Source organism: Haemaphysalis longicornis, unplaced genomic scaffold (assembly GCF_048455015.1).
Source record: "Haemaphysalis longicornis isolate Haplotype H1 unplaced genomic scaffold, Haemaphysalis longicornis Haplotype H1 scaffold_1, whole genome shotgun sequence".
NCBI classification, from domain to species: Eukaryota; Metazoa; Arthropoda; class Arachnida; order Ixodida; family Ixodidae; genus Haemaphysalis; species Haemaphysalis longicornis.
The window spans coordinates 376,502,455-376,515,359 of NW_027526203.1; the positions used below are offsets into that span (position 1 = coordinate 376,502,455).

General features: G+C 43.5%; 1 protein-coding gene across 2 annotated transcripts in view; it reads right to left on the minus strand.

Moving 5' to 3' along the window:
• Positions 1–12,905, minus strand: part of LOC144155122 (tyrosine-protein phosphatase non-receptor type 1-like) — an 87,263-nt gene that overhangs the window by 70,766 nt on the left and 3,592 nt on the right. For both annotated transcript variants that reach the window (XM_077686377.1, XM_077686376.1), the window contains exons 3-5: positions 9,874–9,974; positions 6,973–7,071; positions 2,204–2,341 (exon numbers count right to left, since the gene is read on the minus strand). In XM_077686377.1, coding sequence (XP_077542503.1) covers positions 2,204–2,341; positions 6,973–7,071; positions 9,874–9,974 — 338 coding nt within the window. The remainder of the gene's footprint in view (positions 1–2,203; positions 2,342–6,972; positions 7,072–9,873; positions 9,975–12,905) is intronic.

Genomic DNA, 12,905 nt, shown 5'->3' on the forward strand with positions numbered 1-12,905 from the left:
GAGTGGCAGTGAAGAGTCGGAATGCGGCTTTAGAGATCGGATTTCAGCTCAAGTGAAGATCCAGGTGTCGATCAGCCTGGAACATCAAATCGCGCTCAAAGGTGGGTGTTGGTTTCGGTTTCAATTGGCTCTGGAGTAGGTATGTGCGCTCGAAATATGTTCTGGCTGGTTTATATTTGTTCGCAAGGGTGTTGACTACCTATGGTGGTGATCTCCTGCCACCATCTCAAAAAGGGATCAAGTTTTCGCCGAGACGAGAGCCAGGCGTGTACCTGGGCGACGACGTAGCCATGGCCCTAGTGCCAAAGAGATCACACACAAAACAAAAAACCAGTTACACCTAGCCGCATCAAACTTTCGCGATGAAAAAACAAAGCATTGTGTTAGATTTTGTATATCTTGAAATAATTTTATTCTTTTTTAATATTGTTATATTTATGCTTTTTTCTATCTTTTTCTGTAGTTTTTTACGAAGTTCTTACTTTCAGATTTTTTCATGGTTCGATCGTCAGTGTTGAAGTAAAAGTTGGTATTGCATGTCAAAGAACATATAAGTAGCTGCATTTTGGTATATGCTAGGGAGGATGGCACCTTTGCTTTATGTATAAAAAATTTGTAGCGAGACCTCCCTTTTTCATCACTTTTTCCGGCGGTCCCGAAAGAGTTAAGCGTTGGAGTTATATTACAGTTGAAGCCACACATGAAAATATGAAAGGAATAACAAAATGTTTTTGATTCAGTAGAAAAAAATGGGCGAAAGTCAGCTCTAATAGCAACAACTTCCTAATTTCTCACGGAATTCAAAGCCTACTGAAGCAATGGGGCTGCTCAATATTCTCATCAGCACTGGACACCACGCGCACACAGTGTCGACGCTGTCGGCATAGAGCTTCAATGAGGCTGGAGGGGATTTAGCCTTATCAGCGGCTAACACGTCAACACCTCGGGGAAAGTCAAACACAGGGCCCCATATCTACCTGCCAGGGCCATATGGGTCAAAGTTAAACGGAAACGCTCTTGGCATGTTGCTTCTGGGGGTACAAAAGCAGTCGCCACAGATCGAGGCCAAACACGAAGGGAAAAGATTTGAGCAAACCTATTCAAACAAACAAAGCCACTGTTGATAACCAGTCACCACTTGCAGAAACAGCACGTGGAAGCAACAATCGACAAAGTAGCGGGCTGTCCAGCAGCCCCAACTGCCATGATTGCTAAACGCCACCCCTGCCAAGACCCCGAATCTACCCACTTTCAATGGCTACAAGTTACCTGTAAAGCAGCAACACTTATGGCTGGGAGAGCCCCTTCGACGAATGAGCCTCGTTGTCCAATACATTGAATAACAAGTGTGGTCAGAGACCTGCCCAATGCTCGTATACTTTTTTACGCAAGCTTTTGAAGGGAATTTTTTGGCAGGTTGATGTAAGCAATAATTTGAAACATTCTTGACTGATGTAAATAGCTGGTGGCACCATTCAGCACCATGACTGATAGTAGTGGTGATCAGAATTTTTGCATCCTCTGTAGGTTCAGTGGCCCATGCTTGGTCTATACAAGAACAGACCCCTGGCAGACAGATGGTGCAGATATTCTGCACTCTGCCTTCATCCTATAATGTTTCGTAGCTTATACAGTGCAATCTAGATAATAATGCGTGTAACCAACATACAAATATATTCCTTCACAATCAACTTTTGCACTGATTATTACACCTAGATATGACAACTGGTTGTAGCAATTACATTCACTGGGTCTTTTTATAAAGAGTTATAAACTGTGCCACACAAGTAAAATGCACGAAGAAAATCCAATCACAATCACGTTTTTTTTAATGCCCAGATTGAGGTTTATCAGCTGAAGCAACATTTAGGCTATGAGGAGGCCATAACGGAAGGCTACAAATAATTTTGAGCCTGTGGGGATCTTCCCACAGGCATTTACATCTCGTATACAAAGACAACTTCTTGTTTCCCGCCTCAATCAGATAAACAACTGGAATGGCTTAAAATTACACCCATAAGCTCATGTTCAAGAGCACAATGCCTCAGCCACCGACCAACCAGAGCAGATAAAATCAGGTTATCTCCCTGTCAGCACGATTTTAACGTGGCAATCTTTTGAATGAACCGAACTTGCATTTTGCCTTCATGGCCCCTTTAACCAAAGGCTGTTGTCGCAAAATGTGCGCAGGACAATTTCTCACCTCCAGGTCTGTGAGCATGAGTTCTCGGACGGTGTAATTAGTGGCTGGCTTTTCCCCAAGAAAGGCCACTTTGAGCCCTACCCCTGTGAACACGAGCTCTTCATCTTGGCTAACTGGCCAGTACTGATGGCACTTGACCTGCACAAGGAAAACCAACATCACCACCTGCAGAGCCACTCATTCGAGCTCGGAACAGGGATGCGCCTGGGTTATAAACCAGAATACGGCTGTCTTCACACCAGATGCACGACAAGTACACTGCCAAACACAGACACCAACCCGAGAGGCTGCTGCGTTGTCTTGGGCTGCCAAGTGGCCGTAAACAATCAGGTGCTGGTATGCGAAACAGAAGTTCTCATCGTTAAGTGCATAAGCCCACTCTTTGCGTCTTTCGGGCAGCACTGCATGTATGCCCAAACAACGAGTAAAAGTGGACTTAGGTGCTACATAGTCTGCAACAACCACGATGTGCATCGAAAGATGCGCCGCTGTGCTTTGTTCAGCCTTCGCCATTTCGTACGCAGTGCTCAGGCCTGTACACATAAAAGCTTCACAAAGCACAGCTGTTAATACATCCCATAAACGGCATCAACCAACAGTCACTGGTGAGACAATGTGAAGACGAGCTGCTCGAGACAGGCAGCACATGCGTCACTCTATCCATCCATCCCCTCTATCAGCTGGTGCGGCTTGCAGTATCAAGTGGCAGCAACTCTTGTGTTCCCTCCTAACAACTTTCACGTAAAAGTGCAGCATTTTCTTACATTTCACATAGACCACACACAAATATCTAAAAATTTTACCCAGAATTATAACCTGGCACAATCACATACCGTATTTCGGCGATTTAAAGCACCTTCCTCTACTTTCAGGAAAAAGAAATAGGAAAAAATGGGGTTGATCCTTCTTTAATAGAATCGGTAAAACACGGAAGTGAAATGTGCCTTCACAGGAGCAGCCGAATGATTATTTCACATTGATATGAACTTGCACATCACTATATTTCATCGGTATGGCACCGTTACACGCATCAACATTAGACACTGAATTACACGCACCGGAGCATTGCATAAATCCGATCGAAACCCCAGGCGCTCGCGAACCGTGCGAACCAAACCGAACGGGTTGTCAGCGCATTGTTTGGGGAAGTTACAGTCTGCTACAGCGAAAGGAGCATAATTTGCTGGTCGGCAGCAGTTTTGTGGGTGTGCTTGGCGAGCGACGTCCTGCTGGCTGGTCGCTTCGGCAAACGTGCGACCACTTCGGTCGTGCTCCGTCATGAGTATGGCAGACGCTTGCGTTGCAACGAGCTCAGCTTGTGGAACGCGACAGGCAGAGTTCGTAGCTTAATTGGATTGTGAATGCGTGAACGCATTCCACTTCCCACTGGCGTGTCTCTCGTTGCACCAAAGCAGTCACGAAAGCGGCATTCGCCAGTCAGCATCGTTGCCTTCCTGCCGTAATGCAACAGTTTTCCTACACGGGGCCATGGTGGAGGAATCCCCATGGAGGAATAAGTTCTTCCTTAACCGTGCATGGGGCCATCATCCCCACCGCATAGGCGGCGGACGGATAAACACAGTAGCTTACGCTGCTATACACTGCCTTATCAAGGCGCCAACTATCGGCGCTCATTAGCGTCATGACGCACAACTTCACTTCACCTCTCCTAGACGGCAGCACCATTTGAATGGAGAAAGTTAGAGGGAAGGCCATAAGGCGCGTTTGCACAGTCCTCCGGGATTGACTTCATGGCCCAGTTGGCAGAGCGTTTCTCACTTCCCGTTGTGGCCAGAGTGATCGTGGGCTCGAATCCTGGCGCTGCCCGCGTCAATGGAACTTTATCTGGTGATGTCATTTCCGTGACGGATATGACGTTGGTGAGGTTATGGTGAGGAATAAAACACTTTCGTGTTAAAAAGTTTGCATGCTAATCTACGCACCCCCTTTTCTAAGCAACCATCGCAAGGTGTATTTCAGAGAGGTGTGGAAGAGGGCCCAAGTTGACACTGTGGCCAAGTCATTTATGACCTGTGGGATACTGATGACGGCGGCCCAAGGGTGACTGAGTATTGAACGTAAGCGGTGGGTTCACTGTCTGTACCTATTTTTCTTTTGAATGTTTGCCTTCGTTCCTTTCACCAGTCTCGTAGAGATACGGCCATGAAAAAAAAAAGTGGTGGGGGAGGTAATTTAGGTTTTCCGATGTTAGGTTTTCCGATGTGAAAAAAAAGGGGTACTTGGAATCGAGTAAATACGTTTTTTCACAAACAACTGTGCCACCCTGGTGACTCTTAGCATGTAAACGGTCACATATGTAAATAATGCTCCAGTCCACTGATTGCCGTGAGGTCACCCTTAAAGGAGCCATGAAGAGAAAATACAACTTCGTTTAATTTGAAAGAATTAGGATTCAGTATCTCACTCAGCTCCATTACAGCCACAATAGATGTTTTTTAATGAAAAAAAAACCAAGTATATAAAACTTTCAAATTTCGCGCCACAGTGACGTGTTATGAGCAAGAATGACATTATACGGGCCAACAATAAAACAATTTTCAGAGCGTTAACTGCACGTTAGCATTCAAGTGATGCGGTCAAATGGAACTAGAGGCCCCATTACAGACGTCCAGTCATGTGTCGTCGCGACAGGTCAGTTAGGTGGCCGCTAATCGCACAAACAAGGTTCCGTGACGTCATAGAAAAGTTGCGGGAAATTGGCTAGGGGGCCTTTAATATTCTTTCCTTAATATCTCCGTTATTTGTTCGAAGATTGCGATGATATTGGCATCATTGTTATCGGGACTAAGCAGTCTTTCTAATAAACCCAACTTGTATTTTTTCTTCATGGCTCCTTTAACAGAGGTCAGATGTCAACAGACCTGTATTTCGCTCCTATTGTGAGGAAGCAGCAGGTTGCTGTGCTGCCGTCTTAAAAGCTTACTGAAGGATTCACTCTGCTGGTGAACACCGTACTCGTGACTACCATCTTCGATAGAACAACGAAGTGCCCCTTAAATGCTAGAAATTCCTAAATGTGGTAAAATCCATGGCCTGCTATCAGAAGTGAGCGACAATTTCCTTCAAGACACCTCACTTCAGACATGCTCAATTGAAAACCTCCCAGCGTGGCAGCCCACAATGGTTGCTCTGTGGCATATATCGTGCAGTTACAACAGCTGCACCCAGCACGTTACAAAAAAATGTGGCCTATTACAAGAAGCATAATCCTTTTAAAGGATCACAAATGTTGCAGCCCATTATCCTTGAAAAAGTACAGACAACAAGCTTTTTCCTATTTTTTTCAAGGCTGTTTTTCCTTGCTCCGAGCAATGTGAAAGGGACTGATGAAAAACATCAATCAGCGTAAAATAATTACCGCAACACAGTCGAAGATCTCTGAATTTGCACCGATGTCGTGGTTCTGTTGAAAGCATGTGTGGTTTAATGCGAGAAACTTCCATTCACTTGAACAGACCAGGCCGCTGACCGGGCTTCCAAATGCCCTGCCCACACCCATGGGGCAGTACCTTCCACAAACGTCGCTGATAGCTACGGCTATTCACGTGTAGAGTAGTAGCCCTGATAACCAATCACATGGAACGCAGGCAGCATTCGCTCTGGCAGTCCGTTTCATTTGGCACACGTTTGTTGGCCTTGATATACTGCACCATAATGTGCCTCCTGTTCGTTAATGTATTTTTCACGGCTCGTCAAGCTAGGCTAGTCTTTGAACATATTACGGGTTATGCGGCGCTGCGCAAATCTTTCATTCAATGAGCTCCTTATAATCCAAACCCCTCAAAATTCAGAAGTTTGGTCCCCTTCAAGTTCAAATTAGCAAGCTTTGACTACTTTCACAGGTGCTAGTTTTGCAACTGAATTCTTTTAGTAAAAACAGACACCACATAATGCAGATGTCCCACAAAGACCACATAACAAAGTAATCTTACACATGTATGCTGAGGACCTGTGTACACTATATGCCAGCACTATTGCCTTGCCTCAATAGAGCAGGAAAGGAGCTTAATTTTTTTTTTCTTCACGATTCCATCATACGATCAGCTCACCTTGCGGAAAATTTTTGCAATTTTCGCTTGGAATGAAAACGTCCGTTTCAATGAAACATTACTAGACATGCAACAACCAACAGATTATTAGCACAATAGATTACATGACTGTTTCAGCCATCAGCGTAACCACTCGCAATGCCCCTCAATTGCACAGGTATTTTCTACACACACTAAGCAGCAGCACAGAGCCACAATGGCTCAGTGTTCACACGAGCAGTACCTGTAATAGCTTTTGTAATGTACCCTTAAAGCTACCGAAAAAAAAAAGGGAAAAAATGCCAGATTAATTATTCATCCTAAACATTGTCAAACAAGACGAAGAAGGTACGATAAGTGATATTTTTCAGCTAAAGCATGAAGTTATACCACTTTTCATGTCACTTTACGGTAACCTTCTTGGTGCTCCCAAGTGGCATGATTGCCCAGATTGATTACACAATCAGCCCAACTTTTTCCACCCAGCTGACTGTCGGACTGCTTTCACTCTCACAGCACAACTCTTCAAGCCCAGCGAGAAATGAAAAGCATCATTTCAGAGGGAAAACTGTACACAACAGATTCTAGCAATTCCAAGCTTGAAAAAAAAAAAAAAAAAGTTTCCTTGTATATATATTTTTAAAAGTACGACCTATTACAGAGTACAGAGCATTCTGATGAATGCTCTGACAAAGAGCAGGGGATACAGAGTGTACTTACAGTGTTTTTCTCAATGACTCGATTAAGCATCAAAATAGCTTTGGTCTGCTGCTCCCACACCATGAGCCAAAAGTGGCTCGTAGTTGACGGCAGAGGACCCTGTAACCAAAGGGCAGAGAGCATTTAGGTATCACACTGCGGTCACACAAGCTGGTGCCATGTTTTTTTTTAAAAAGGCCCATAAATATGGCGGATCACACATGGCTCACAATCGGTCCATTATATAGCATAGGCTGTGTAATACTGCTACAGTGAACAACTTTTCGGTGATTGCTCCATGTAATTGTTCGGAAACAAGAAAGATTTTGCTGTGCTAAGTCTTAATGTTGTGCAAGTTCCAATGAGAATCTAGCAACTTTGCTACGCAACCCTGGTGTACAGCAAGCCAGGAATTGATAGGACCCGACAGTCAATATGCTCCAAGAAACTGGAAACATTTAGGTCTTTTGCAATGATAGTGCATCTTACATGCTACAGCCAATAAACCCACTATCAGCCTTTGCATGGCACTGCTTGGATGCCCAGATATATGGCATGCAATGCACAAAGCTCAAATAAGCAGACATGTTAGATGATCAGCAGACTAACAAGCAAGGTACCAAATCATCAACATAATGAATAATAAATAAGGTATTAAATAAAGAAATAAAAATAATAAGTACAGATGCACAGATGCAAAGTACTTTCACAAAATTTGCACCATACTTGCCAAACAGGTGTACAGTATCCCTGCAAGCTGGCCTAGTTTTATTAATGACAAAATTTTTGCACTAAATAAGCGAGGACCGAGCAAGGACATACAAGGACAAATGCATACATCAACAGGTTCGCCTATTTTTTAGAAAAGAATACATTAATATAACCTACAGACCTTCCCATAACTTCTTAGGAATCCAGCTGTGCCACACAAAACTGTTTTGGTAAAGATGCAATCACTGTACTGCCACATCATTATCTAAGATGGCAATGGATGGAGGACTTGCACACTCTTTGGGCCTAGAAATGTGAAAGACACTCATGATTTCCCTCTATGTTTGATCAAGATCGTTCAATAACAAAGTATTGCTGGCGCACTGGGTGCCCTTAGGCAAGTTACAGCGCAAAATCAAATGTATGCTCGGTCATACTTTTTAACTGGACCCTTAACATTACATTAGTGCATTTGCCTGTTTTACCCACATGCACACTTCTGCAAGCCATGGGAATTGGATCCTGTATATCGTATTTTGAACTGCAGTCAACAAGCTGGTAGTCGTTTCAAATGCCATCTTTGCCTTCACAGTTTGGTTTCACCTTTGAACGAACACTTACTGTGGAAGCTACAAAGTAAAGCAGGTTTTTGGAGTGAAAAAACGCTTCCAATACTTTTTGCTGCGAAAACCAGCTTTACTATGTAGCTTCCGTATGAAGTGCTTGTTGGCTATGGCGCTAGGCTGCTGAGCATGAGTATGTGGGTTTAACCCCATTCCCTGCAACCATTTTTCTGATGGAGACAGAAAACATAGAAGCCCGGGTAAGAATATTTCGGTGTACGTGAAGATCCCCAGGCGTAGCTTCGGTGCATAAAACCTGAATTTGAACTTGACTTTGAATGGCAATGTGTATAAGCGCACATCCCACTATAGCTACACTGTCTTTTAATCCGCCATTCTTATCAAACATCGAGGGAAATCATGAAAGCTTCTCACTTTTCCTGGCCGAAAGAGGAAGTCTAAGTCATCCATCCATTCATTGCCATTTTGGATAAGTAGGGGAACAACAGCGGTCACATCTTTAATTCAAGTATTACCCTTGGTATATTGCATGCCAGGATTCCAGAGATATTACATGCAGATGTACAGGTTATAAAAGTGTTTTTTTGATTATATATATATATATATACCAGTTCTTAGATACCATCGTCCTTGTTTATCCTTCCTCAGTCAACCATTTAGCACAGAATTTTAAAGTGTAAAGAAACTTATATAAAACAGCTATGCATAAAATGTAATAAATGCATCATATAACTGTACAAACAAAATTTTCAGTGTTCAGATTTGTTGTGAAGCAACCGTATTAAATGTGTGGTTAAAGGGACAGACAACAGATTTTTGTGGAGTGCGTGTCCTCCAGCTCATACGAAAGCCAGTGTTTTATATACTAAGGTAACCGCAAGGGAATTTTATATAAACAGGCAGGAATATATTTAGCTTCACACTAAAATTTCTGAAGTCTGAAAGATGGTGACATGTAATCTGTAAACGTGACACGACCTTATGTGGCCAAACAGTTCCGTCAATTTCAACACGTGATTCGAAAACTGAATGAAGGAACAGGAAAGGTTGCACATTGTTGTTGTTTTGGCCAGGGACAATTTTTCAAGCCCCTCTTTTAATCACACGTGCAGTGAGAAGAACGCTGCAGCATGGCTCACTGTCATGGCTGCCAGCACTCCTTTGGGCGGGACACGTATGGCTGGTAGATCTAAATGTTGTGATTTAATAAGTTCTAGGGCGCCATCAGCAAAATCGTTTTGGGTTAAGGTGTTTTAAGTGATGCCCTTTTATTTGGAAGAAAGAAAATATTAGACAAAAATCGGTTGTCTGTCCCTTTAAACAAAAACACCCTGCGAGCCATACACGTAACTTCAACAGACATTCTGCTTTCAAAGTAAATTCTCGTTGCAGTTAAGAAAATAAAAAAATACTATGGGTAACAAAATACTGTGGTCAAGCTACGATGTCCAAAAAAATTTGTGTCGCAAGCAACAAAAGGACAGCATTCCCAATCAGAGGCTTTGGTGCCCAAACGACTTGCTCGCTCCGGCATTCTGCACCAAACTGGTGATTTGCATTAGTTCGATCCTTCAAAACAAATGCTTAGAGCTCTCATTAAATAACAAAGCAGCATTAACAGACTGACCTGAGTCAAAATGTAGGTGCGATTGGCTGCCTTCACTTTAACCAGGCTGGCATTAATGTAATCTTTGTCTCCTCTTTTCAAAATTACTCTGCTGTGGTCATCTGGAAAAAAATAATGTTAGCGCCAGTGTTGACACTTTCCAGCAATACAATCCTGCTAAAATTTTAGAAAGCCCACAAAGGTAAGGAAGAGAAAAAAGCTAATTAACAAATGCATAGTACCCACTACACAGAGTTTCGTGACGTCTCGCAAACCAAACACAGAAGCACTGCAATATTATCACAAATACAGTCCTCCTTGTGGCCTCCAATGCGGTATTGTGGTTTTTACAAATTTTTTTAGCAAAATTGATGGGTGTTTCTGGAGAGTACTTTTGAGCGCCCGACACGCGCAGTTTACTTGGCTTTTAAAAACCATTTGCTTCAAGCCTTTTAAACCCAGACCATGATATATTCAGAGACAGACATGAAAAAATAAATCTGAAGAAAGAAAAGGTTTCCTAATCTGAAGAAACCTTCCTTTAAGACTAGCTGCATTGCTTTCTTTAGTGGCAATGCTAGGAGGAAGCTGGGATTTCCCCTGTGCTGCAAAAATTGCAGTGGCAGAGATCAAAGAATTCGTGAGATATACTTAATATGACCTCAGCTGTACAGACAAGATTTCACAGCATAATGGACACTTCATAAAAGTAACGGTGGGAGCAGAGCAGTCACTGATTGTGCGTACGAATATGGCTCATGCCAATAAACCAAATTATTTTTAACGTTCAGAGGACAGCTACGCTTTTGTGTGTGACACGGCACCCAAAAAATATTAGGTGGTGACCCTTCCGAGCAAATATTAAAGCAAAATCATATTTGCTCAAGTTTTTTTACAAAACAGCAGAGGTTTTCACAAAAAATTTTTAAATTCAGTTTATAGGTTTATTCTAGACATTATAGTTTATTTTGTTTCTGCAAAATCTTGAGCATATAAAATAAGTCAAGACCACGAATGTTTTCGTGAAACATGGGTGGTCTCACCCTTTCTTTGTTGAGTTATGCAGAAATGCAAAACGCCACCAGTTATTAAAAACAAGTACACAGGCTAGGCGCCCCCAAGTATTGAAAAAGCTTAAAAAACAAATTTCCCACGTGAAACTAGCAGGGTTGGAAAGGGCATATATTAACTGTGGAAAGCAAAGCAGGCAAAAAAGCTCAGAACCAGTGCGATACCAGCCAGACAAAAAAGAAAAGCAACAAAAGGTCAATAGTACTTAAGCGGCCCTAGTAAGCTTGATTGATTGATTGATTGTTGGGGTTTAACGCGCCGATGCAACGCAGGCGATGAGGCGCGCCGTAGTGGCGCACCTGGGGATCTTTAACGTGCGCCGAAATCTCGCACACACGGGCGTTTTTGCTTTTCGCCTCCATCAGAAAAGGGGCCGCCGCGGCCGGGAATCGAAACCGCGACCTCGTGCTCAGCAGCGCAACGCCTTAGCCACTGAGCCACCACGGCGGGTCCTAGTAAGCTTCCAAGTTGTGTTTTAATTTGCTGGTTCCAGGCTTAAGAGAGTACTAACACAAAATTTTTGTTGTTGTTTTTTTGTTTTTTGTTTTTTCAGCTATAGGTGCCTACGAGCCCACTAATCATAGAATGGCACATTATATTGCCAAGCGCAGCATAGATAATTTCAGCTCTGTTTATTCCTGTCAGTTTCGGTTTCACTGAAGTGGACACTGAGGCAGCCGCCTTGATGGAAAGGCGTATTTGGTGTCACTGTTCTCGTCGCACCCCAGCCAATTCCGGTCTGGGCACGCCAGACCGGCCTGACAGGCATCAGTCCCAAAAACTGTGACGTGTTCACAAGTCGAAAAAGCACTCGCCAACAGCACCGTGGCTGCCTCAATACGTCACGGGAGCCCTGACGCCGGCCGTTTGGGTCGAAGCGCAGCTGACGTCACGAGCTCGCTCGATGGCGCGGATGAGCTTTCTCGAGCGTGCAAGGATTAAAATTGATTTGAAGTATGTTCTACTGAACGGTTTTGGTTTAAACTTCCGACGGGGTATCTTTATATACAAAGGAAGCTTTTCGCATAGCTATCTGAGCTTTGAAATTTCATGTCAGTACTCCCTTAAGTGAGCTGATCCCTTCCTGCTTTCTACACTTGATGCACTTGAATAAATTTTAGCTGTTGTTCTGTTCCCCCAAAAAACAGTTTTTGTGCCAGATGACCAAAATTTAACAAACATTACTGATTATGCATTAAACCAGTATACCTTTTAGTGTCATAAAGAAGTAGAACATAAAAAAGCAATTGGATTAGCCTTTTTATATGCAGTATTCCATCCAGTGTAGCAGAGAGCCACCCAGGTGCCAGTGCAGAGCTTAGGCCCCCAGGCAGCACTACAAAGATGCTGTATGTAGGAGATGGCCGAAAGGGGGCCCACCAACTTCCGTCAATAACCACATGGGGTATTAGTCCCCTCCCAAGGCTACAATAATAAAGATCATGGCAAATGACAGAAAAAGTGGGGATGCTGTAGATATCCAAAAAGGGTCACAAATGACCCACCTTATAAATGTGAATGCGCGCGCACGCACGCGCACACACAGAACCCTACCTATATTAGACCACAAAAGTTGGCAGATGATTGGGGAAGGTAAATGATAGCTGTGCTACATGGCCATTTCAAAGGCCTTCTGAAGGCCATCAAACCAACTGTCTCTCAAGTGTCCCATTATGCATACATACGGCGCAATTGTAAGCGAGCGTTCAGCTATCAATTGAAAGTTGCTGTGTAGGACAGGCATTAGTGATTTCAGCATATACGTCAGTGATTTCAACTTGCACAGTGCCAAGCACTGCACGTGCAGCAAAACAAGCACACCTGGAACGTCGCTGGCTAACTATTGGGCCAGCTGGCTAACTATTTCGCAGCAATGCTCCACATAGCCAACACAGTCCACTTCCCGCCATCACCACGAACATTTCCAGGTAAACTCCCAAGTGTCCCCCAAATTTGGCTAATGACTGTCTATGCGTTGACAA